The 24,110-nt window shown below is 45.3% G+C and overlaps 1 protein-coding gene across 1 annotated transcript in view; it reads right to left on the reverse strand.

Moving 5' to 3' along the window:
* The window catches only part of Nedd9 (neural precursor cell expressed, developmentally down-regulated 9), a 117,198-nt gene extending 101,185 nt beyond the window's left edge, over positions 1-16,013 (reverse strand). The window contains exon 1 of the mRNA XM_038334873.1: positions 15,884-16,013. Coding sequence (XP_038190801.1) covers positions 15,884-15,895 — 12 coding nt within the window. The 5' untranslated portion in view covers positions 15,896-16,013. The remainder of the gene's footprint in view (positions 1-15,883) is intronic.
* Positions 16,014-24,110: the final 8,097 nt, after the last annotated feature.

Consider the following 24,110-nt stretch of genomic DNA (forward strand, 5'->3'; position numbering starts at 1 on the left):
ACCTCTCGCCCTGACACTCACAATGAGCTTCCATTGCCCCCAGAAGAGCCTCTGCTCTCCTGACACCACGCAGCCCTAGGCAGGTGCGGAAACACCTGAAGGTTTTGTGGAGCCAGTGTGAGAAGAGCCCAGAATGGTTAGTCGCATAGAAAGTGAGAGGGTGGACCACTAGCGTCTCCATTGTACTAAAACTCAGCATTCATGAGTGAGGGGAAAGAGGGGGCATTCGGGGACAGGGAAGTAATGAGGAAAGAAATGACAGAGGACATTGCCAGCCAGGTTCCAGGATGCATTAGTGAGGCTGTGGGCAGGAAGGGGTCTGTGTTTAGATCTGCAGGTGCAAGGGTGGGAGAGGAGTAAGTGAAGAAGGCATGGGACGGACAGGGACTAGCCCATGGAGATGGCGGGACATGCTTGGGGTCTTCCATACCCAAAGAACTTGTGATTTAGGAAAACAATTGAACTCCCGCCATCATGGTGCCAGCCCATCTTAGTTTTGAGAATGAGTACAGATGACGGACGGCCAGTCTGTCTCAGGTGCCACCACTCACGCTATGTAAGCTTGCTGGCTCCTGATGACTTCCCAGGTCCAGGGACCGTGACTGTCGCTCACTGTACTGTTGATTGCACCGGTGTCTCCATCCACCTCTGTCCTCTGTTTGTGGGTTCTCTGTTCTCTTTGGCTTCTGTGGGTGGCCAGCCAGTGCCAGCTTCCAGAGAGAGAGAGAGAGAGAGAGAGAGAGAGAGAGAGAGAGAGAGAGAGAGAGAGAGAGAGAGAGAGAGAGAGAGAGAGAGAGACTGGGAGAGTGAGGCTGGGGATTCCTTTCCTGATCTTTGTACTCTTTCTGTCTTTCCATTTGCAGTGTGAGTGTGTGTGTGTGCATGTGCGTGTGTGTGTGTGCGTGTATGATGCTGGTTGGAGATTGAACTCAGCCCCTTGCACACCCTGGGCCACATATCCCCTTTTTGAAAGTGTCTCATTATACAGTCCTCCAGGCCGGACTCAAAATTACCATCCTCTCACTTCTGCCTCCCAAGGGCCGTGATGACAGGTTTGTGCCTGGTTGTGCTTCACCCGTGTGAACGGCACAACCTCCACCTGCCCTGAGTGCTGACAACCCTCTTTCTTCCCCTTCTTGTCTAGATTAGACGGCTCCCCACAGCCATAACACCCTGAAACTCCAACACCCGTCTGTCCACCTTAACCACCCAGAGCAAATCCAGTTCCCTGCAGGGTCCTGAGTACTAACCGTTTGTCTCATGCTGCCCTGCACAGGCCCGTCTCAGCCTTCTCGCACTTCACACTTTCTTGATGAAGCTCGGGCACAGAAAGGTTAAGACACTCATCCAAAGTCACACGGAAAGTGGCACAGTTGAGGTTTGAAGCTAGGCCGAGCTCTGCACCCAGAAGCCTCTAACTACTGGCTCATTCTGCTCGTGTTGCTGGAGCAGCAGAGAGAAGAATGCAAGACCCAAGAGCTCCAAGCACACGCCCGGGAGGTTCACACTCTAAGCGTATTTGTAGGAGAGTCTCAGATCGTATTAACCTACTTTCTACACATTTCTAACAGGTTATTATCATATTTCCAGGGGTCGAAAGAAACAACCGAGGAGGTTTATGGCCTCTCCGTGCTCGGGCAATACCCCAGACTGATAGAGCTACAGCTCTGGGGAAGTGACCTAGGCACATATGACCCTTAGGGAACTCCAGTTTACTGCAGTGGTTGAGAACCACTGCCCTCGCCACAGTGGCAATTGCTAGACGGCAGAGATGACAGACGGAGAGGACTGGGGCTGTAAGCAGAATCCTGGCCGTACATGGGGAAAATAAAGAGGAGCTTGACGAATGGATGCAAGATCTGAAAATCACACAAAACAAAGCAGCCCTGATCAGCGATCGCCTAATGCTTGGGCAAACTTGTCTGTGGACGTGTTGCCACTTATTATTACATCAGAGCCATTTACTGAGTCACCTAAATAAATAGAAGGCTGGTCCATATGTTTTACTGAAGCAAAGGAAATGAATGCCCCTTAGAAAGTTTGCTCTTCCTGGAAGGTTACATCATTTGTGTTATCCCCCACACCCGCCCTTTTAAAAACAGTGTCTTGCTGTGGAACCCAGGCTGGCCTTGAACGCCCATTCCTCCTACCTCTGTTTTCTGGGTACCAAATAAAATGATGGCGTTCCAGATGACTGCAGATGTTTGTAAACCAATTGTATCCATCGTCCTTCAGCAGAACTAAAGTTTCTTTGCCTTTGATTCACGGACACAGTTGACCTCGCCTGCTTTCTGGACAGATGTGAGCTTCCTAGGTTGTGGCACTGGGAGAATATGAGCCAGCATCCTGCTGTCTTGGAAGCAGTCCACAGCACCAATGAAGGAAGGCATCATGCGTGTGAGTGTGGGATGGGTACTCCCATCCTGGGGTCTTCCTTTTGGACTAGGCTGGACCGCTCCATCAGTATGCTCCAGACAGCAGACCAAACAACCGTTCTTTTTCTCTTGTTTCTCTCTGGGCCAGGCCTCTTGTTTATATCTGCTTGCTGAGCAAGCTGATGGTGGGATGTGACAATGGCTGACAAGCTGCCACCGATGGTTGGATTACCACTCCCTCTACCGTGAGCTCAGAAGACAGGGTGCCATGCGGCAGAACATTCAACAGTCATTGAAGGGACTCTGGCCAGCTAGAGTATGGCAAGCATGGCTCTCGCCCTTCTCCTGGGTTCCCCTTACCTTGCTGAAAACCATTAAGTTATATTTCTAAAGCTCGCTCCCAAGGTCTAGTTCCTTATTTGTCCACTTCCTCCTCCTGAGCCTGACTACCAAGGTCCAGCTATTGAAGTACTGAAGTCCAGTAATCAAAATCTCCTTTTGGCTCACCTATTTAACATGCCCAGTTAAACGCCCTATCCTAACGCAGAGTTTCCCCTTGTACCTTTATAAACTGCCATTTTCCTATGTGCCGAGTCTATGTCCTTTCTCCTCAGAGGCAGTCCTTTGTCCCTCCGGGATGAATACCCTGTCCCTTTTCTTTTTTTCCCTTCCCCTTCTCCCTTGTCCTCTATCTCCTCTTTTTGTCTCTTATTCTCTGCCCTCTGTCTCTCTGGGGCAAGTACATCTCCTTTGTGCTCAGAACTTGGTCTTGGGGGGTCCCCAACTGAAACTTTTCTTTTCAGTCATCATGCCTGAGCCGTGCATGACCAACAAATATGCTCTCTCATCCCCTTCACCTTGAAGAACCAACCCTGCAAGCTCCTTTACTCCTGCCGACTCCCTGGTTGGACACCAAAGGAGCAAATGCTGATACCAAAATGCATCAGCTCTCAGAGAACACAGACAGTAGTTGGGTGTGCCAGGGAGCTTAGGGGAGGGTTTCTGGAAGGTTCTGAGTGACAGTCCAGCTAAGGCTGGTTTCTAACATTGTCTGTGAATATCTGGGACCAGGTCATTCGAGCAAAGGTCTCAGCCACCAGAAGTAGCCTCTGCTTCTTCCTGCTTGATGTGGGAAGTGGGGGCTCTGGAAACAGTCTCTGGGGTTGAGTCGTCCTTTAGGGAAGTCAGGCTTTTAGATTCAGGAGTCATAAGGGGATATAATTAGTGGAGCCTCCTCCAAACCCCCCAGACCCCAAGATGGGCAGTGAATAAACAAACAAAAAAAACCCAAAAACTTAGTAATAAAGCTAAACATGGGGGCTTGCCCATCATGGTGATTAAGCCACATAGTCCACAGAACATTTCCATCTGGAAAATTCTGGCCAACTGGTAATGGTCAACTCAGGTGAGAGGCTTCCCTGAAGCTGTTAACTGAGTGGCCCCGTCTTTTTTGTAAGTCAACAATATCTACTTTCTTGCTCTGAAGTACTATTATTGATAAGAAAATCAACTGCTATTGCTAATATTTACTAGTTGATTATGAGGTGGCAGGAATAGATCTGAGAATCACTTGAGTTTTATCTTCATAGAGGCCTTCTGGAGGGGGGCGGTGCTGGGATTCTCTGCAGTTTTCTGACTAGAAAACTTGAGTTTCAGAGAGACTAAATCTTCCAGGTATGAGCTCTAAGTGTAAGAGATGGGATTTTAACCCAGGTGTCTGATTGCACAGCCTTGTCTTTTCCTTAGCACTCAGAGTTCTGGGTCATGGGCACACCTGCCCCCCTCTTCTGTCCCCATAGTATGCTGCTGAAGGAAGCCCAAGGGTCTGGGCCTTCAGCTCATCTGAAAGAAGAAACTGATCATTTTCTCTCAATTCCCAGGCTGAGGACTCTCTGAGTTCTCTATACACTGAAAAACCAGAAAATGTCAGTGAGAAAAATGCAAGAGAGAAAGAAATGAGGACATGTATTCAAGAACCAGAAGACTCAGTACCAGTAAAAATGGCAGTCCTCCTCCTAAGCAAAATCCAAATGCAGTCTTTTGGCAGAAATTGAAAGACTAGTTTTTACTTCATGTGCAAACGTGTATGACCCAAACAACCACAAGCTAAATGCAAGACACTCTACAGAAAAGCTCAGAGGAACACAATGACTCAGAGTCAGGACTCAAAACCACGCTCATCATGACTGAAGGACACAAATGTTTACATTATGATTCATAACAGTAGCAAAATGAGAGTTATGAAGTAGCAATGAAAATAATCTTATGGTTGGGGTCAGTACAACATGAGGAACTGTATTAAAGGGTCACAGCATTAGGAAGGTTGAGAACCAATGCTCTAAAGACATTGCTAACAAAATGAACAACAAGGCAGACAATGGGAGAAAAGAACCACATATATCAGTTTGACCAAGCACGAATAGATGAGAAACTCAGTCTCAATAATAAGAAAGCAATCTGCTTACAGTGGGTAAAATAGTTGAATAGACACTTTATGAGAGAACGCAAGGGGTGGAATTTAGAAAGATAGTAAAGTGCTTGTTCTACAAACATGGGAACCTGAGCTCAGACCCCACCCCAGTAGCCCTTCAAATACAGGGCACAGTGACATGGGCCTGTAATCCTAGACCTGAGAAGGCAGAGACTTGGGGATGCTGTCTCATCAGCTTGACCTGCTGGGTCAGTGAGCCCCAGGTCAGTGAGAGACACTGTCTCAGAAACGAAGATGGAGAATCATTGAGGAAGACACACAGTGTTGGCCTCTGGCCTCCACGGTCATGTGCGTGTATGTGTGCGTGCACACACACGCACACAAACACACACATACAGAGACAACACAAGAGGACACGGGGTGACCAAGAACCACATAAAAAGATGTTTTAACATCACTCACTAGTCACAAGTGAAATCCAGAAAACATCACTCCGCCTCTTTATGGGAATGGCTAAAATTAAAAGAAAAATCTGACGACACCAAGTGTTGACAAGGGTGTGGAGGAATCAGGGCATTCTCATATAGCTGATGAGGATGCAGTTTGACAGTTTCTGAGAAAATCAGGAGTGGATCAGATGCATGCAAGGTGCATTTCCTTACAAATATTTTAACATAAAAGTTTGGAAAACTTAATTTCTAACTGCCCTAAAATGGGAACAACCCAAGTGTCTTTCAATTATAAGCAGGTAAACAGCAGTACACTCATACAAGGATGACTACTTAGCAACAATAAGAAAGAATGAACTGCTGATATATGCAAAAACATGGATATAAAAATCCAATCAATTATGTTGAGGAAAAGAAGTCAGCAGGGTTGAGGAAACGGCTTAGTCAGTATAAAGTCTGCTGTGCACACCTGGACACCTGAGTATGAATCCCTAAGAATGCACATAAAAATTCAGGCACTGTCCATTTAGTTTGATGTTGGCTGTTGGCTTGCTGTATATTGTTTTTATTACATTTAGGTATGTTCCTTGTGTCCCTGCTCTCTCCAAGACTTTTATTATGAAGGGGTGTTAAATTTTGTCAAAGGCTTTTTTGGCATCTAATTAAATGATCATGTGGATTTTTTTCCAGTTTGTTTATATGGTGAATTACATTGACAGATTTTCATATGTTGAATTATCCCTGCATCTCTGGGATGAAGTCTACTTGGTCATGGTGGATGACTTTTTCTGGTGTGTTCTTGGATTCCGTTTGCCAGTACTTTATTGAGTATATTTGCCTCAGTGTTCAGGAGTGAGATTGGTCTGTAATTCTCTTTCTTAGCAGTGTCTTTGTGTGGTTTTGGGTATCAGGGTAACTGTAGCCTTGTAAAAAGAGTTTGGCAATGTTTCTTCTGTTTCTATTGTGTGGTACAATTTGAGGAGTACTGGTGTTGGTTCTTCTTTGAAAATCTTGTAGAATTCTGTGCTGAAACCATCTGGTCCTGGGCTTTTTTTGGTTGGGAGACTTTTGATGACTGCTTCTATTTCCTTAGTGGTTATAGGTCTATTTAATTTTCTTATCTGGTTTTGATTTAATTTTGGTAAGTGATATTTATCCAGAAAATTGTCTATTTTCCTCAAATTGTCCATTTTCTTTAAGTTTTCCAGTTTTGTGGAGTACAGGTTTTTGAAGTATGACCTGATGATTTTCTGGATTTCCTCCATGTCTGTTGCTTTGTCCCCCTTTACATTTATGATTTTGTTAATTTGGATATTCTCTCTGTCTTTTGGTTAGTTTGGATAAAGTTTTGTCTATTTTGTTGATTTCCTCAAAGAACCAACTCTTTGTTTCACTGATTCTTTGTATTTTTTCTTTGTTTCTATTTTATTGATTTCAGCTCTCAATTTGATTATTTCCAGTTGTCTAGTGAATTTGTGGGTGAATTTGCTTCTTTTTGTTCTAGAGCTTGTAGGTGTTCTGTTAACTCACTAGTGTGGGATTTTTCAGCTTCTTTCTGTAGGCGTTTAGTGCTTATGAACTTTCCTCTTAACATGGCTTCCATTGTGCTCCATAAATTTGGGTATGTTGTGTGGCCATTTTTGTTGAATTTTAGGAAGTCTTTAATTTTCTTTCTTTAGTTCTTCCTTGACCCATTGGTGACTCAGGTGAGCATTGTTCAATTTCCATTTGTTTGTGTGCTTTCTGGAATAAGTGTTGCTATTGAATTCTAACTTTAAGGCATGGTGATCCAATAAGATACATGGGGTTATTCTAATTTTTGTATCTATTGAGGTTTCCTTTGTAATCAAGTATTTTTGAGAATTTTGTAGGTGAGTATAATGCATTTACACCATTCCCACCTCCACTACTCCAATTCCTCCCATTTACCTACTATATCCTGTCTCAAATTCATGTGACTTATGGGATATTTTAATTGACATATACTTGTTCATATTTATGGGGGTAGTGTGAGATTTAGGTGAATAGGTTACAATCAGCTCAGCATAATGGGATTGCCTACCTCAAACACTTATCATTGTGCCAGGGATGTTCAAATCATCTCTACCAGTTTTTCTAAATTAGTTGTGAGATACAATTCCCTTCTGTGCTGTAGACTCTCGAGTTACTCTTCCTTTCAACTGCCTCTTCCGCCCCCCACCCCCAACCATCCCTGTTCCATCTCTCCTTTTTAGACCCTTGCTCTTCCAGGCGTCTAGTGGCCAGTGTTCTACATCTACATCTGTGAGTTCTTGACTCCCTTATGAGTGTGAAAGCTGTAGCCTGGGTCTCCAGCCTGCCTCTTTCCACCCCAAGCCTGGCTTGTTTCCCTCCACACCCAATCTTGTTCTATTCATACGGCTGCAAATTACGGTATTTTATTCATTTCTGTGGCAGGGTAGGGTTCCATTCTGCGAGTCAAGACATAGTATTCTCCATCCCCCTCATCTCCTGATCTTTGTGTACTGTCTTATGTATTCCTATCTGAGACTCTATAGTAATCTCTATTGCTTTAACAGGTTAACAGGTTTCAGGTAAAAATCCGAGATTTCATGCCCAAGATTCCAGAGGTAGTTGGGGTTGGTGACAGAGTGGAGAAGTCACATGGGTAAGACTTGCCACACCTACAAACCGACAGGTGGACAGGGCCATGTAACCTACCTTGGAAGTTGGATTTTGTAATGAGCTGTAACCCAACTAACGACTATTGCATGAGAAAAAGGTATGGGAAAACCTGGAAGGCATGACTTTGTCAAGGGTTTTGCTGCTGTGGAAGAAGCTGTCTGTGGTAGAGTCACAGATGCAATGGCCTATTAAAATGATCTTGGCTTTTTCCATCCCTTTAGCCCATAGTTTGTTTCTGGCTTGCAAAACAGCAATTGTCTTGTCAGGGCCACTGAAGTCAGTTGAAGCATTAGAACAACCTTTGAATGTGATGCTGTCACAATGGCCGATGTCTCATTTAGAGGAAGAGCTGAGGTGTTGCTAAGCAACAGTGCTCCTGCTCAGGTGGATCCATCCTTCACTGAGCTGTTATATTGAAGAGTACACAATGGCCCGAAATTTGTTAGGCTCGTAAAAGTGATTTCTGTCAACGTGCTTATAAAGGAGGCAGCGCCTAGCATTAGTAGGATGATATTCATTTAAGGTGATAAATAGAGTGGGTAAGTAGACCAGCATGCTTTGCAGCTCTGGTGCAGGTCTCTTAGGATATCTGCAGTCAGAAGAGAGTTAGTTCTTCAAAACTGACTGCCGGTGATGGAAGGCAGTCTAGATATGACAGCGTTATCAAGGAACAACAGTGCCAGGACCACGTCTCCCTAGGCATTTCCATGTACACAGGCTCCGCATCCAGAGGACCTCCATCCTCCGATGCTCACAGTGTTTTCTCGGCTAATCAACTCCTGTTCATCCAGTCAATTGACTCTCTGCTCATTAACTGTAACCACATGCGTGTCCTCCTCACTCTTTTCCATAATGACAATGTGAAGTACCTACATCTCTCTTTCTTGACAGGGCCTCAGTATGCAGCTTAAGCATAGCCTTGAAGTCAGGATCCTCCTGCCTCAGCCTCCTGAGCACAAGAGTTACAGATGTCTGCCTCCTGCCACCAAGCCTGGCTCCACACACTTCCCCTTTACATAGAGATGGGTCGCTTCTTGGCTTACTTCCATAACTGGATAACTGTATCAGTGGTGATCCTCTACATAGTGTACAAATATTTTATGAGATTAACTCTCCAAGTTCCTTGTTTCCAAAGCACTCTTTGTCCCTGTCATCTGGGGAAATAAGGTTCCTGGTTTTTTTTTTTTAGCAGCCATTCTGCCTAATAACAAAATAAGCACAAGAACAAAACCAAAAACAATCCTCTAGACACACAGACTCTGATGGTCAAGTGAGGATGTGTACATATCCTTAAGCGCAGGCGTGCAGCTGACTGCTGGCTCTCAAGGGTGCCAAGGGCTAGGGGTGGACATGTAAATCTTCACCACAAATGAAGGCTCTCTGCTGACAAGATGTCACTCTCCCCAGGCCGTTCCCAGACTTGTCAGCGAGACCCAGGTCGCCCACAATCCATTTCCTCATTTTTATCCAGTGTTTTTCGGAAGCCCCTGTTTCTTGTCACAGTTTATTCGACCGGAGGACAGCCCTTCCAAACTCATTTTCCCCCAAACCAGTTGGTGGCTGCAAGCCAAACTCCCTTTAAGCCCCATCTCCACCCTTTAAGCCTCTCTCAAAAGATTCAGGTCCAGAACATAAGCCTTCGGGGGCAGGGCCTCTGAGAGAGCAGCATTGCGCCTCTTCTGTTTCAATTTTTCTCAGCTCTCCCTGCGCCAATTGTACCTCCCTTAGGAACCGGGATGCATTTCCTGTAATTACAGTTTGCCGCTGGCATTTGTGCTGTAAAGCTTTCTTCTGACCAGCTCTCGGTCCCACAGGCCCTGCCTGGGAACTGCGGCTTCAGGGTAGAGCGGTCCTAGACTTCCTCAACGGGAGCTCTGGAGACGAAGATCTGGAACGAAGGGCCAACGCATTTGGCAGTTGTGAGCACTTACAGATTTTGATAAGACTGCTACAGGCAGGTGAGAAGCCCTCTGGAATATTCAGAGCTGAGTCATGTCACCTGTGTGCCTGCCCATTTCTCCACCTTCTCGGAGTTGAGTTTAGCTCTATCTTGTAACAGGAAGCTGCTGGGAGCTGTTTTCTCCATGTTCCACCTTACTCCTCATCTTCTCACTATGTCATCAACATGGCAGGAAGTTAGGGACCCAGAGAGGCCAAAGCCACATGGTGGAAGAAGCCCAGTTTTCTGGGGATAGCTGACTGAGAGAGTCGCAGGCTGTTCCACAGGAAGAGCTTAGTGGTATTGTGCAGAGACACTAGGATTCGTAGGGCCTGCTTGTTACCGCAGCTAACTATGGCACTATCCTGACTAATGTGCCTTCCAGTTCTGTTTAATTCAAGAATGGCACCGCAGAGGGCAGAGACAGAAAGAGATATGAAAGGGGGTGGATAACACTATATGTCAACTGTGTACGGAAAGATGCTTCTCTGAATCAGCCAGTGAAAGCCCGAGCAGTCTGCGGGCAAAATGGGGAGATGTACACACTCCTTTTCAATGTGATGATGGCTCAATGTGTGTTACAACACACGAGATAAATGGGAAGACAGTTTTAAAAGACAGTAAAGACAAAATATGAGGAAATGATACTGGAAACTTTAGTTACCAATGAGGAGAGATTCAGAGCCAATCTCGTTATCGTAAATATGGATCTAAGGAAAAGAGGGGTCACTCTCCCCCAGTTTCTGGGGCTGACATTAGAGATGGTGCACACTGGGCCATGGTAGAATTCTCGGTGAGTATGCCATTTTTTACTGTGCTGCCTCTAGGATTTTTATTTTAAGGTTTATTCCTTACTGTTTTAAGTGTGTGTTTTATCTGCATATCTGTATGTACACTGTATGGTGTGCAGTGCCCTCAGAGGCCAGAAGAGGGCATCAGAGCCACTGAATCAGTAGTTTCAAGATCATTGTGCATTATCACATGGGTGCTAAGAACTGAACCCTGGTTCTCTGGAAGAGCAGAAGGTGTTCCCAACTACTGAGCCCCTTTAGGATATTTCTCATCACGTGGAAAGTGACTTAGGCCTGACTGACTAACTGATAGGTTGGGGAAAGTCGTCACCTTAAGTTTGTTCTTCCTTTAATGGATTCTCACCCAATTTCCATCTTCCCTTATTTTGACTGAGTAGAACTACCATCTTTGGAAAATCCCTAAAGCATCATATTTTAGAATAACTGAGGCTTATTTGTGGGGGAAGGAAGCCACAGATGGCACTGTAAACCCCTTGTGAGCTGGTGATCAATCAGGGGAGGTGCTCAGGAGAAAAAAAAAGTTCATTGACACTTTGGGGTCGCTTGTTGCACCATGGACCTTGCTGCCATCCCAAGACCTTAGTTCGTCTTCCAGATGGGCAAATCGTAGACCTGGGCTTCGTGAGTTATAACGAGATACAGAAACCTTTCAGCAATGCCAACTGAGGAGAAGGTGAAGCCATGGTCCAGATGCGCTTAGCAGCTGGATACATTCACCCCTGCAAGTCACTCCATGCTCGAAAATTCCTCTTATTCCCCATACAAGCCCAGGGGATCCACACCCTTAAATAAAATGCCTGTTTGTACTAAATTGTTTTGGGGGCCTGATTTACACCTCAGAAAGACTAGAGGACCAAATGGAGAATTGATTTCCTTCTTTAACTAACATGGTCTGTGCATGCTTTAGTTTTGGAAGATTTGACGTTTGTGCAAGAGGAAGAGGTCTTCCAGATGTGCCGTGATGCACATCTACTGCACGCATAGAATCCAGGACATCAAGGGCAGCAGAACCATCTGCAGGTGTCATGTCAGCATGGAACTAACAGAGCGTAGAGCTTAGTGTTGTGCTCAAGATTAGTACCCATGGTCTCAGTCAGAAGCCTTCAGATTTGTGGCCCTGAACTGCTAATAAAATGGTTCCTTCCAGGGCCCCACCTATGAATGAAAGTCACCAAGAATGGGTAGGGTCTGTGCCTCAGCTGTCCTTACCAGTGATTCTGAGCACCTAAACTTTGTTAAACATTCTTCCTCAAGTCAGATGAAGCCTCCATTTCTACCTCAACTGCAGTCAAGTGCAGCCAGAGAGCTATCTGACACAGAGGGAAGAGCATGCGTGAATGTTTCTTGGGTGCCTTTTTGTGTCATCTACTTTTTTATTTAAGCTTATAGGGGTCCAATAGAATTAAGGTGATCCTCAGTTTGCACAGGAGAAACTGGAAGGCTAGAGGAAGCAAGGATGGCAGTTCTCACCAGACAGAATTTCTACATCCCTCAAAGGATGTAGGGTTATAGTTTAAAGAATGATTGAAGAACATGTGACCAGTCAGGATAGTAGGGCTCGTGAGGTGGAAAAATATAAAATAGAGTGGAGGTGAGAGAGAGAGAGAGAGAGAGAGAGAGAGAGAGAGAGAGAGAGAGCAGACAGACAGATAGATAGATAGAGATAGAAAGTATAGAGAGAATAGCTGGGTTATAAGGAAGAGTGTTTGCCATAGCTGGAGGAATTTTAGGGTAAAGGAGGAGGCCAGAATCATGGACTTTGAAATGTATAACGGGCACTTGTGATACGGAGGGGGTCTGGCCCCGGCACATACTTATAGTTGCCACAAGTAGCCCTATGTCCCTTCTGCCAGAGGGCAGTGAAATGACTCTTCTTGGTAAATGGGGACTGGTTTCACAAGTTCCTGAGGAATACTGGCATTTCTCTAATGCCAGAAATCTTACAGTCCCTCTTGAGCTCATTTCTGGGTATACGGACTGCCCTTTGGAGTCTGGGGAACTTGAGTTTCCTTTGGGTCTGACAAACATCTCCTTTGCCTCTTAAGCAGACTTAAGCACACAGAATAAATAAATGTCGACCTTGGCCCTGCACTGAACTTGTATTACTGGGAAGAAAGGGCAATGTGTACGGACTATTTCAGTCTCTGTGAAGTACGAGCTGGCTTTTTGTCCTCAGACTTAACCACTATTCTTCACTCCAGTGGTCAGCTTCCTGCCTTCCTGTGTGGGGCCAGAGCCCGAATGCCAATGGGAGAACTTAGACGTTGACAGTGCCCTGAGCCGGCCTCCTCGTCCTCCCCAGGTGCGCCTGGGTAAATGTTTAACTCCCAGCTCTGTGAAAACAAGTCAAATTCAAACAACTCTGCGAAGGGTGCCTAGCCCTTCTACAGCCCTCAGATGACCCTGCAGGTGTGATGTGACCGCTCCACTGCCTGCTGACGTCATATTTGAACAGTGGCCTCTGGCTCTGTTTTTCTTTGCCGATTTTTTTTTCCAGTGAGGCTTAGTTTTGAGAATGTTTATAACATCCACACAGGTTTTCCCAAAGGATGGTCCTAGCCAAACCAGCACCTGAGTGATTTTCAACCCATGTTGATTCTCAGTTTCAGCATGAAGCCTTAAAACTGAAACTATGCAGTGTCTGGGAATCTTCACTGTGGCTGCTGGCTGCTGGCTGCTGGCTGCTGGCTGCTGGAAGCAGAAACCGGGAAACTCAGGAGGGCTACCAAGATGTGTCTAAAACAGGGTCCCAAGGCCCAGCTCTCAGTAGTGGCTTCCTCACACCCCGCCTCTCCTCTCTCTCCTGGGTGTGTGCGCCTTCTGTGTCTTAAGAGGATCTGGGGCCTAGAATATGGTGATCGTATTAGAAGTACTTTACCTGCTTGATCATCACAACCGCTCTTCCGGGAGGGTACCCTTCTCATCCTCCTTTAGTGAGTGAAGTCAGTTAAGCCCAGAGCAGCTAAATACCTTCCTGAAGCCCCGCTGCTTCCTAGTAGCAGGGCTGGGATTCGAGAGCAGCCTGGCAGATCTGAGAGATGCATGCTCCTTCTTCCCCATAAGTGACAGAAACATTTGCTTTAGAAGTAGACATAGCAATGAACACATGCCCTCTTCAGGTAATGATAACCATTCCAAATATTTAAATTCTGATGACTGAAAGGTGAAAGTTTACGTAATTTGAAGTAAAGCCTGAGTATTATATTCTGCTTTTGCTAAGTATGGAGTGGTGTGCATGTGTACGTGTGTGTGTTTGTGTGTGTGTCTGTGTGCGTTGTGTCTATGTGTGTGTTGTGTGTGAATGTGTATGTTGTGTGTGTGAATGTGTATATTGTGTGTGTGAATGTTGTGTGTGTGTGTGTTTATTTATATATATGTTTTGGGGTGTTGAAGTAAATTCAATGGTAAGGAAAAAAGATCTACCAGAAGCCTTGGAATAGATTCTCAAAAGACAACTTGACTAAAGCGCACTGAAGATTCCCAGCAGTGCACTTGTCTGGATTTGGGGTCTCACATGCCAAAGCTGAAGATCAACATGCATTTGAAACAGCCCAGTGCTGATGTTTATCCCAGGGCTCAAATGGAACCAAGCACTGGCTGCAGCAGACAGTGCTTCCGTCTCTTCTACTTTCGGTCTCTGTTTTTGTTTTAGTAGATCTGGCCGAGTAGCTGTTAAAAAGCCAGACAAGCTAATGTTTGGTGCCCTATCAATAAAGAAGTTGATATTATATTAATTTGGAAGTTTTTAGCAAATATTCCAATTTTTAGTAAATTATTCCTATTTGGATTAGTGTTTCAGCTGAATGAAAACCTCTAAAGTATTTGGTTCTCTGACAGACTTTTGCCCTAACATCCTATCACTATGGAAGGATTTTGTTTGTTTTTAAGACAGGGGCTCACTAGGTACCCCAGGTTGGCTTATGCAGAACTATGGGGATTTTAAAGAAGTCATTACTTTATCTTAATACACCATGGTACTGTGAAAATTCAAGTGGTTTTTAATGACTTCCGGGGCAAACTTTTTATTTACTTTAATAGTTAATTTAGATCTCTCTGAGTGCTGTGGCTGCTTGGTGGTTTTCTATTTGTCTGCAGTTGGTGCTGTTCTGTGTAACACAGAAAGCAGCTGTCTGGTGTCCAGTCAGAAGAACTAGCTTTTCCTTTGGAGCACATCACTTTAAGAATTTTCTTCTCAGCCTCTAAATAGCCCCCACCCCATCACCATTTTATAAGTTTTGGGGCAGGGATCTAAAGAAGCTGAGCAGCTGGCTCTCAGCTGACACTATTAAATAGGAGAGTGAGGTCCAAAATATAGCTCTTTATGACCTGCAGGGACAATATACCATGCCATGATCCCTGCCACTTTTAGGAGTCAGTCAATGGGTATAATTGCATACAAGTTTATCTATTTATTTTTAAGAGCCTTTAGGAATCTCTATTTAGATAGATGCATTGATTTTCCTCTCTCTCTCTCTCTCTCTCTCTGTGTGTGTGTGTGTGTGTGTGTGTGTGTGTGTGTGTGTGTGTGTGCTGCTTGGGACTGAATCCACGGCTTCCCTCAGGCTCAGCAAGCACTCTGCCACCAAACTCTCCCCCCGCCCTCTTTTTACTTTGAAGCAGTCTTGCTAAGTTTCTTTAGCTGGCCTTGAGCTCATTCTATGACCTGGGTAGGTCTTGAACTTCTGCTCCTCCTGCCTCAGCCTCCCAAGGAGCTGGTATCATTGGTCTGAACCATTAGAAACAGCTGGACAGTTTAATCTGAACTGCTACCCAAGGACAAGTCAATTTTCTTATAGAGTGCTTTAATATGAATGGAGTAATTCAACATGATCAACACAGAAAAGATACCACACACACACACACACACACACACACATACACACAGAGGCTACTTCCTTGCTAGGCCATTCACTCTGCATAGTCCTGGTGACTCTTCTCGGTTTGCCCAGGCACCTGCTCTTCTAAGTCTCTCACTGTATCCAGGTGATGACAACTGAGCCTTCAGGTGGGAAGTCGATTTCCTGTGCACATTGGCATATCCATGTGAAAACCCACCAAACAGAGCCAAACTTGAAGGCCCATAATGAGTGTTTTCTCTTCAGATATCAGTTCTAGGCTTGGAACATCAACCATCCCATTGTTTGCGAGGATCAGGTCCTCCTGACACTGGAGAAAAGAGAATCTCACGAAACATGTTTTCTGCCAGTACTCACCCTCGCCCACATTTTCTCTTAAGGAGTGTTGGAGCGCTGGAGCTGCAGGATAGTCCCAGGGCTGCAGTCTGCCGGCCTGTCTCCTCCTTGTCATAGCTCCCCTTGAAGAATGTTGGGGTGCCTCTCTGCCAGTGTCTCCCCTCAGAGATTCACAGTTCACCAACCTTGAAGACACAAGTTGGAAGTGGAAAGGTGTTTAAAACTTGGGAAAGTGTCAAGCCGTTTCTGTCACTTCAGGGTCACATCATGGTAGCTGGGAAAGTCACCTCTACAGTGTCATGAATGGAATCCACCATTCATTTGTTCGTGGATGCATGTCAGCATAGAAAGTTCCTGCTACGTCTACTTAAATGTCAAAGACACTTAAAACATGGTCCCACCCTTAAGCAGCTCACACTCTGGACAAATGTAGTGACGAGCACCTTGTGCGTCAAGAGAGAACTCAAAGATGGGAGAAAATGAACATTAGGCGCATCTGGAGTGGTGGGCGATGTGACAGGAATGGGGGTCAAAGGGTTCTTCACTGTCTAAAATCCACAGCTTTAGTCATGGCTTTGGCTTGCTTTCTGCTCTCCCGCACCTTTTGCCTCACTTCAAATCCCCATTTAAACCAGTTCACCATGTTCCTAATTAATCTGTTTGAAGTGACCTCCAGGGCCTGCTTTACCTGTTACCAGTAGCTTGTAAGGATCACCCAAGCCATGTGTTTTTCAAATTTCCCCCCAAGGAGAGAAAAGGGACATTTGGAAATATGAATTTTAAGCAGTTTGGATACAAAGCTTGGATTCTGATTTTTTTTAATTTGGAAGAAAAACCAACTTGGCTTTCAGAGTCTAGTGCTGGCCAGCCAATATTTTACTTCATTTTCAGCTCCTCACAGCTGTGAGAGTCAGTTTTGAAGTGGTGTGTGTGTGTGTGTGTGTGTGTGTGTGTGTGTGTGTGTGTGTGTACAGACTCATATTAAAATAGACAGTTTTAGGAAAACCCTGATAGTTAAACCAGACACACTATGTAGAAATCTGTTTGAGAATTGGCAATCTGAATCATTGCAAGAGTAAAGAGTTCCCCTGTCAAGAACAAAATGAGGTAGGTGTTGAAGCCCAAACCTGAGGAATGGATCTGGCACACAGTAACTGCGAAGCTAACTCTCTCCTGAACCTTCTCAGCTGTCCTCATGAGGAGGACAAGCATTTCTAGGGCTGCATTCTGAGCAGAGGGCAATGGTAGCTGGTCTCCACTCCTTCTACAAGGATGGTAACAGCCTCCTGCAATTTTAGCTTCGTAAACACAGTGTTTTCTCCTCTTGGCAAGCAGGGGGGCAAGGAATTTTCCTCTAAGACATTTGCAGTGGCATGGCAAGGGGACGAGCGCCTATGACTCATTTGCTCTGCTGAACCCATGCATGGTTACCCAAGCTTCTCCACCTCCAACGGAGCAGAGAGCCAGCGGGGAGCTACAGGTCCATTCCCGGCATCCTGTTCGTGTCCCTGAAGGTCCTCACACCTGCACACATTCTAACGGCCAAACTGTCTGTGTTTACAAGGCAATCACTTAGGACTGAGTTCTGTTTGTGGAAGTCAGAGAGTACAGCATCAGGAATTACATAATTATATTTGTATGTGTAAGTGTGTGTGTGTGTGTGTGTAAAACGTACATATAGAAGATGATACACAGCAAAGGTAGGTAGACCTTAATGAGTTGCGAGTAATGTACTTGACACCCAGAAAAAGGCATGCAGCAGTGTTGGGAGCCTGGGAAGTTTCAGTGAAATCTCCCGACACATGCTTTTTAAATTTTCTGTCCAGTACTGCGGATTAAACCTTGGGGCTCATGCTTGCTAGGGGAATGCTTTACTAATAAGCTGCATTTCCAGACTTCTTCTTACTGAGCCAGGCTTCAGTTCCTCGGGCTGGCCTGGAGCTGGGGGTCTGCCTCCCCAGACTCCTCCGCAGCTGGGACTGTAGACCTGTGCCGCCGGGGTCTCTACCACCCTTTCTCTACAGAAAGCAGTGCTGCCCTTAGCTCCAGGCAAGGAAGATTCTGTGTAGATCCATGGGCTTAGGATTCTGAATTCCTGCCAGCCAGCCATGTGCCTTCTAAATGAATCTCGGGCCAAGAGTTAGTGTGAACATGGAGACCATGCTTGATTTTCAAGACTATGTGGCAACTTAGAGGACATTAGTAATCCAGTCCAGTGATTCTAGACACTTCCTTTCCCTCTGCCTCACCTTCCTGAGCAGTAGGTATAGGATGAACGTAGACTTGAAGGCTGAGAGGTGTATGCCCAGGGGATCAAGACCCTTGAAACATGGTATGGAGGCTGGGCCTGGGGACCAATTCTACTGGTGTCACATGTTCCAGTGTGAAATCGTGAATGTCTCAATGGTCCTAAAGCCAGATAGAAGTTTTGCTTGCCAGGATTTTGGTGTAAGCTATAGTTCTTAAGTATGTAGGACTATAGTGTACACTCTTACCTTCGACACCCCATATTGGGGTGGGGGGATGTTTCAAATTTATTATTGGAAAAATATACTATCTGACATAATGTAAACCTTTTATTTTACAGCTCCCAACAATGTTAGAAACAAACACACACACACACACACACCACACACCCTGAAAGTAAAAGGAAAATTAATTACATGTAATACCTGTCACCATTTTTTTAATCTTTACATAAGCAAAGCAAAACAGTATTAGAAATATTTTGTTGGGTCCCCACTTAGTGATCATAGCAATTTTCTGTTTAAATTTCTTCTCAGCAGTGGGCTGCTGAGAGGTGACATCACAGCTTACAGTCTCTCTTCCTGGTTTTCTTTACGTGTAAATTGGCAGAAGCAGATCAGGCACCACACCGAGTGCATTGATGAGATTCACTGATGCTCTTTCTGCTGCCTAGAGCTTGGAGCTGCCCTGTGTGGGTCTTCTAGTGTGTGGTCACAGCAGCCACGCCCACCGCTTTATTGCCAATGCACAGTGAAGTTTTCTCTAGTGCCAGGCCATTTTTGAATAGCACTGCTATGAAGGCCGTTCCCTATCTCTGTTGACATAAATTGAGGCATGGGTGCATTGTGATATGTGTGCATGGTTTAACTTTAATGGGGACTTTCCTATGGTTTTCCAGAGCAGCGTATGTCTCCACAAGCAAGGTAGAGTATTGATATGCATATATTTCTTTTAGTTTTAAGCATTTTGTACCAGGAATAACTTTAGCATGCCATCACTCTTCTGAAAAGTTTCCGGGCCCCCCCATTTCCAGACACACTCTGGACATGAGGAGATCAACGATGATTAGAGTAACTAGGAGACATGACGTTACTGCTTTTAATATAGTGTGATATGAAATAGTAATGGGAATATTTACGCTAGCGGCCATGGTTCTTTGAAATGTGGCAGCTAAGGCAAGATCTGTAGTGTCAGAAGGTCAAGGTGATGAAGTCTAATCTCTAAGTGAACTCAGGAGGGGCTGTGTTTTTAAGTTGCTACAGAGCATACATGGCACACGGATCTAAGGGGTAAACCACCATGTAGTTATGCACGTGATTGATGCCATCTTGGATGTTAAATGTTCCCCAAAGGTCCGCATAAAAGGCCTTGGTCCCAATGGGCAGTGGTGGTGCATGCCTTTAATCCCAGGATTTAGGAGGCAGAGGCAGGCAGATCTTTGTGAGTTCAAGGCAAGCCTGGTCTATAGAGCGAGTTCTACGAGGAAAAGGAGGAAGAGGAGGAGGAGGAGGAGGAGGAGGAGGAGGAGGAGGAGGAGGAGGAGAAGAGAGAGAGAGAGAGAGAGAGAGAGAAAAGAAAAGTAGGGGGAGAGAGGTTAAATGAAAGAAAGAAAGAAAAAAGAAAGAAAGGAAGGAAGGAAGGAAGGAAGGAAGAAAGAAAGAAAGAAAGAAAGAAAGAAAGAAAGAAAGAGAGAGAGAGAGAAAGGAAGAGTGAGAGAGAGAGAGAAAGAAAGTCAAAGGATTTGCTCCCCAGAGCTATGCTACTGGGAAAGAGCGGAGCATTAGGGAGGTGGGGGGGCGTTGTGGGAAGTCCTTAAGTTATTGGAGGTGCTGTCAAGAGGGACTTGGTACCCTTCCTTGCTACTTTCTGGTCAGAGATGTTAGCACTTACTCCAACCCAATTCTTGCCGTGATGTGCGACTCTCACCGAGTCATTGGGGATTTTTTTTTTTATCTTAGATCCAATTCTCAAAAACTGTGAGCTAAATAAACTGTCTTGTCATCATAAGTAGCCTGCCTCACACATTTCACTGAGGAGCATGAACCTGACTGGTGTACCCTGTAGAAGTGTGTGCATCCCAGAGCATCCTCTGATAACTGTGATTGCACTGGACCGGGAAGGAGAAAGACAAAGGAACATACACTAGTGTAGCCACCTCGGAAATCAGTAAGGAGGTGCCTATTGCTGTGACAAAACACCACGACCTAAAGCAGCTTGAGGGGGAAAGGGTCCATTTGGTTTAGACATCCTTGTCACAGTGTGTCACTGAGGGGAGTCAGGGCAAGAACTCAAGGCAGGAACCTGGAGGCAGGAACCACGGAAGAATGCATGGCTCTCCATGATTTCCGATACAACCCAGGATCAAGGGCCCAGGGGTGACATCCCTCCAGTGGACTGGGCTCTCCCACATCTACTATTTGTGGGTCTTAGATTTCATATAGATACATAAAAAAAAACGTGTATATTCATATGTCATAAAAGAAGAAGAAAACTGTTTAGGGGATCAAGATAATTGGGGAAATGAGAAAGGGAAGGAGAGGGAATATGGGGGAGGATATGATCAAAGTACATTTATATGCTTGCACAAAAATAGTCTCATGTAACCCAGTATTATATATAAATGGAAAGACAAAGAAAACAGCAGGCGTCATGGGAAGCAAAGTTCCTCAACTTCCCTCCTCCGCATGGATTCACTCTACAAAGGAACCCATTCCTCCCAGACCTCCTTGTAATGAAGGAGCGGCCCCTCCGCTCCACGACAAACTACTCGTCCACCTGTTACCCAGTGCCGCTCTCTCTCATCTTCTCCAGGACATCTCTACAATTTGTTTCCTCTCTCTCTCTCCTGACTTGATCTCACTGTGCTCACAGCACAGCCGGGGATCGCTGGGCTGTCTGGTCCTTCTCACATGGCCTCTCTGTGCAAAGGGAAGGAGGCAGTCTGAGGCCTGACTTCTGCACCTGGTCCATTCATATATTGATGTCCTAACCCCTAGGGATAGCACTTTTGGATTTGGTTTTTTGGAAAGAGTATCCTTGCAGATTCACTAGTTATGAAGAGATCACACTGTTCTAAAGGAGAGTGTCAGTGCGTACTCACAGAGGAAGTGGAGACGAACGGACACTCGGTAGGAGAGGAGAGGACTGTCTGCCTGAATGCCCAGCGTGGACGCCTGGAAAACACCTTCCCTCCCAGCCCTCGAAGGAAACCAACCCTGGCAGACTTTGATCTCCAACTTCCAGCCTCCAGAAGAGGGAGATGATGAATTTTTGTGGGTTACGCCCCACCCCCAGTTTCTCTTCATGCTAGGAAACCCTCCCTAGGAAGGGCTAGTGTTTTACTCAGTGACCTTTTCCATTTATTAGCTGCCATCCCTCACAGGTGGCTTCATTGACCACTCAGACCCTTAATCTCTTCATACATAAAAGGGCTTAGAGAAACATTTGCCTTGTGGGGTGTTGCAGAATATTCCTTTACACCACACTGTGTGAGGATGTGTCACTGTGATTGGTTTAATAAAGAGCTGAATGGCCAATAGCTAGGCAAGAAGAGGTTAGGTGGGACTTTTGGAGATAGAGAGAACTAGGGAAGAAGAAAGGCGAGGTTGCCAGCCAGACTAGGAGACAATAGCATGAAGTGTACAGAGAAATGAGGTAACGGGCCATGAGACAGAACGTTGATTAAAATAAATGGGTTAAGTTATAAGAGCTAGTCAAACAAGGCCAAACTTTCATAATTAATAATAAGTTTCATAATTAATAATAAGTTGAGTTATTTGGGGCTGGCAGTAGAAAGGAAAGTCTAACTACAATGGAGCTTTGAGAAAATTAAATAAAGGAACAGGTAATACATGGACCATAATACCTGGCTGACAAAGTTTGCTGGGACTATCAAAGCAAGATAGTAAGACTGATGTTAGCTTGTATAGGTTGGAATAGCAAGACTGAAGAAGGTGGCTCTCCTGGCTGTCCTCAGCACAGACTGTCTAAGCTCCTGGGTTCCTGTAGCTTATATTTCCTATTCCATTGTTCTCAGACACCAAGGATACATTTTCCCCATCTCTCCCTGCGTGTCTAATCCACCTGATGTCTGATCCTTACATAGAAGGCCCTTGATGGGATGGATCAAAGGTAGCTGCTAGGTAGGTCATGTCCTCCACCCTTCGTGATCCCTTTTCTGCCACAAGCAGATGGCAGTGTGTGGGGTTGCTCACAGCACGTTGGGAGGCCCTGGATCAAGTCCCAGTATGGGACTTGGGCAACGCAACCATTTCTGGGCCTCCGTCTTGTCATATGTAAAATGAAGGAGTCTGATAAAACTTCATTCTCAATTCTGCATCTGGAAATAGAATTTCTGAACCACTAGGAAAAGCATCCTTAGCCAAGAGTGTTGTCTCCTTTTTCTCTTCAACCCTCTTGTATCATGGGGCATACCCATTTGAACATCATAAATCGAGTGCAGCTCTCAGCTTGACCTGCCGTTAAAGAATTGGTACTGTGAGGGAATGAAGATTGTCCTGTGCCAGATTTATATCAAAGATGTCAGAAAAGATCATCATCCAGGACTCGGCTGTGTTTCCCTAGGAGAGCGGGACAAGGACACTTCCTGAGCCCCTGACTGTAGCACACACAGGGCCTTTGGAGCCACGGACTGACCAACTCATCTTCCTTAGCAACTTCATTCCCCGGGGCTATGGAGCCCTGCTAAGGTTTGGCCTGCCAGCTGATGATGGAGTCCTTCTAATATGTTGGGATTTGCACAGTTTATTTTGGTAGGTAACTAAGAGAGAAAGACAGAGATAATTATCCCTGTCATAAAACAGTCCATCAGCCACCTGCGTGCAGAGCAGAAAGTCAAAGCTTTTGCTGCTCTTTGGCAGGGAAGATTTGTTTAGCGTTCTCTTGGGTCCCATTCAGCTCTCTAACCAAGTTACCTGTGAAAGTTTCCTCGTTCTAGTGTAATTTTTTCCATTTGTATAAAAATAATAAATAAATACCAGTGATCTCGTCGGGTCACGCCAAAGGAGCATTTGCTGAGGATTTGGAATTCTAATGCATTGGACATACTTGAACTTGGCTAAGCCATCAAAATGGGTGGTTTGGCTCAACTTAACTGAGATTTTGTTGGTATCCAGCTCTTCAAATGATCTCAGCTCTTACAGATGGGTCCTTGGAGATGCTTGGCTTTTCAGTGAATTGGAAATCCTCAGGTATGTTTTAAATGTCCACAAAACAAGGGTTTCCTTTGTTTTCATGGGGGAAGACTTAAGAAAGAAAGCAAAATGAAGTGAGCTCCGCTTGGGCATCTGAGTGTGCACCCTGGAGGCACAGCCACACAACACTTCACATTTTAACATTCTCTGCAAATAGCAGGCCATTCCAAACTGGAGCCAAGCCAGGGTAAGAGGAATCTCATGAAGATCATTAACTACAGGAGGGTGAAGGTTGCAGGTCATTGAGGTGGTGTCCTGTTGGGTCCCAGACCTGCTTTCTTCTGGCCTTCTTAGGAGCCTTGCAGAAGAGAAGGCATGATGGCACCTTCTGCTCCAGGATACTTCTTGGATGGCGACTATCACCTCCCTTGTCCCATCTGCTATTAATTTTTAGATATTCTTTACTAGCCCTCTGACTCATCTTTGCCGAGACCGTCGGGTTTCCTGAAGTCCTAGCTGCTCCAGATGTGTGCCTCGTCCAGTCCTTAACTTGCTGGAGTGGAGGTTGAAAGGTCTCCATTACAAAGCCATACAAGTACAGTTCCTCCCTCCCCTACTTACCCATGGTGTCAGTTAAAGTACTAAAATGTTAAATGGAAAGTTCCAGAAATAGATCATTCATGTGTCTTAGACAGCTTCTATCGCAGGATAATCATTTTATTTTTAGTTACTATTGTTCCTCGCCTGCTGTGTCCAGCTTGTGAACTGAGTGTTATCACAGGCAAGTGTGTGTATATACAAATAAACAAAGCATGTATAAGGCTGGATACCATCCGTGGTATCAGGTA

The sequence above is a fragment of the Arvicola amphibius genome, chromosome 6 (assembly GCF_903992535.2).
Source record: "Arvicola amphibius chromosome 6, mArvAmp1.2, whole genome shotgun sequence".
Classification (NCBI taxonomy): Eukaryota; Metazoa; Chordata; class Mammalia; order Rodentia; family Cricetidae; genus Arvicola; species Arvicola amphibius.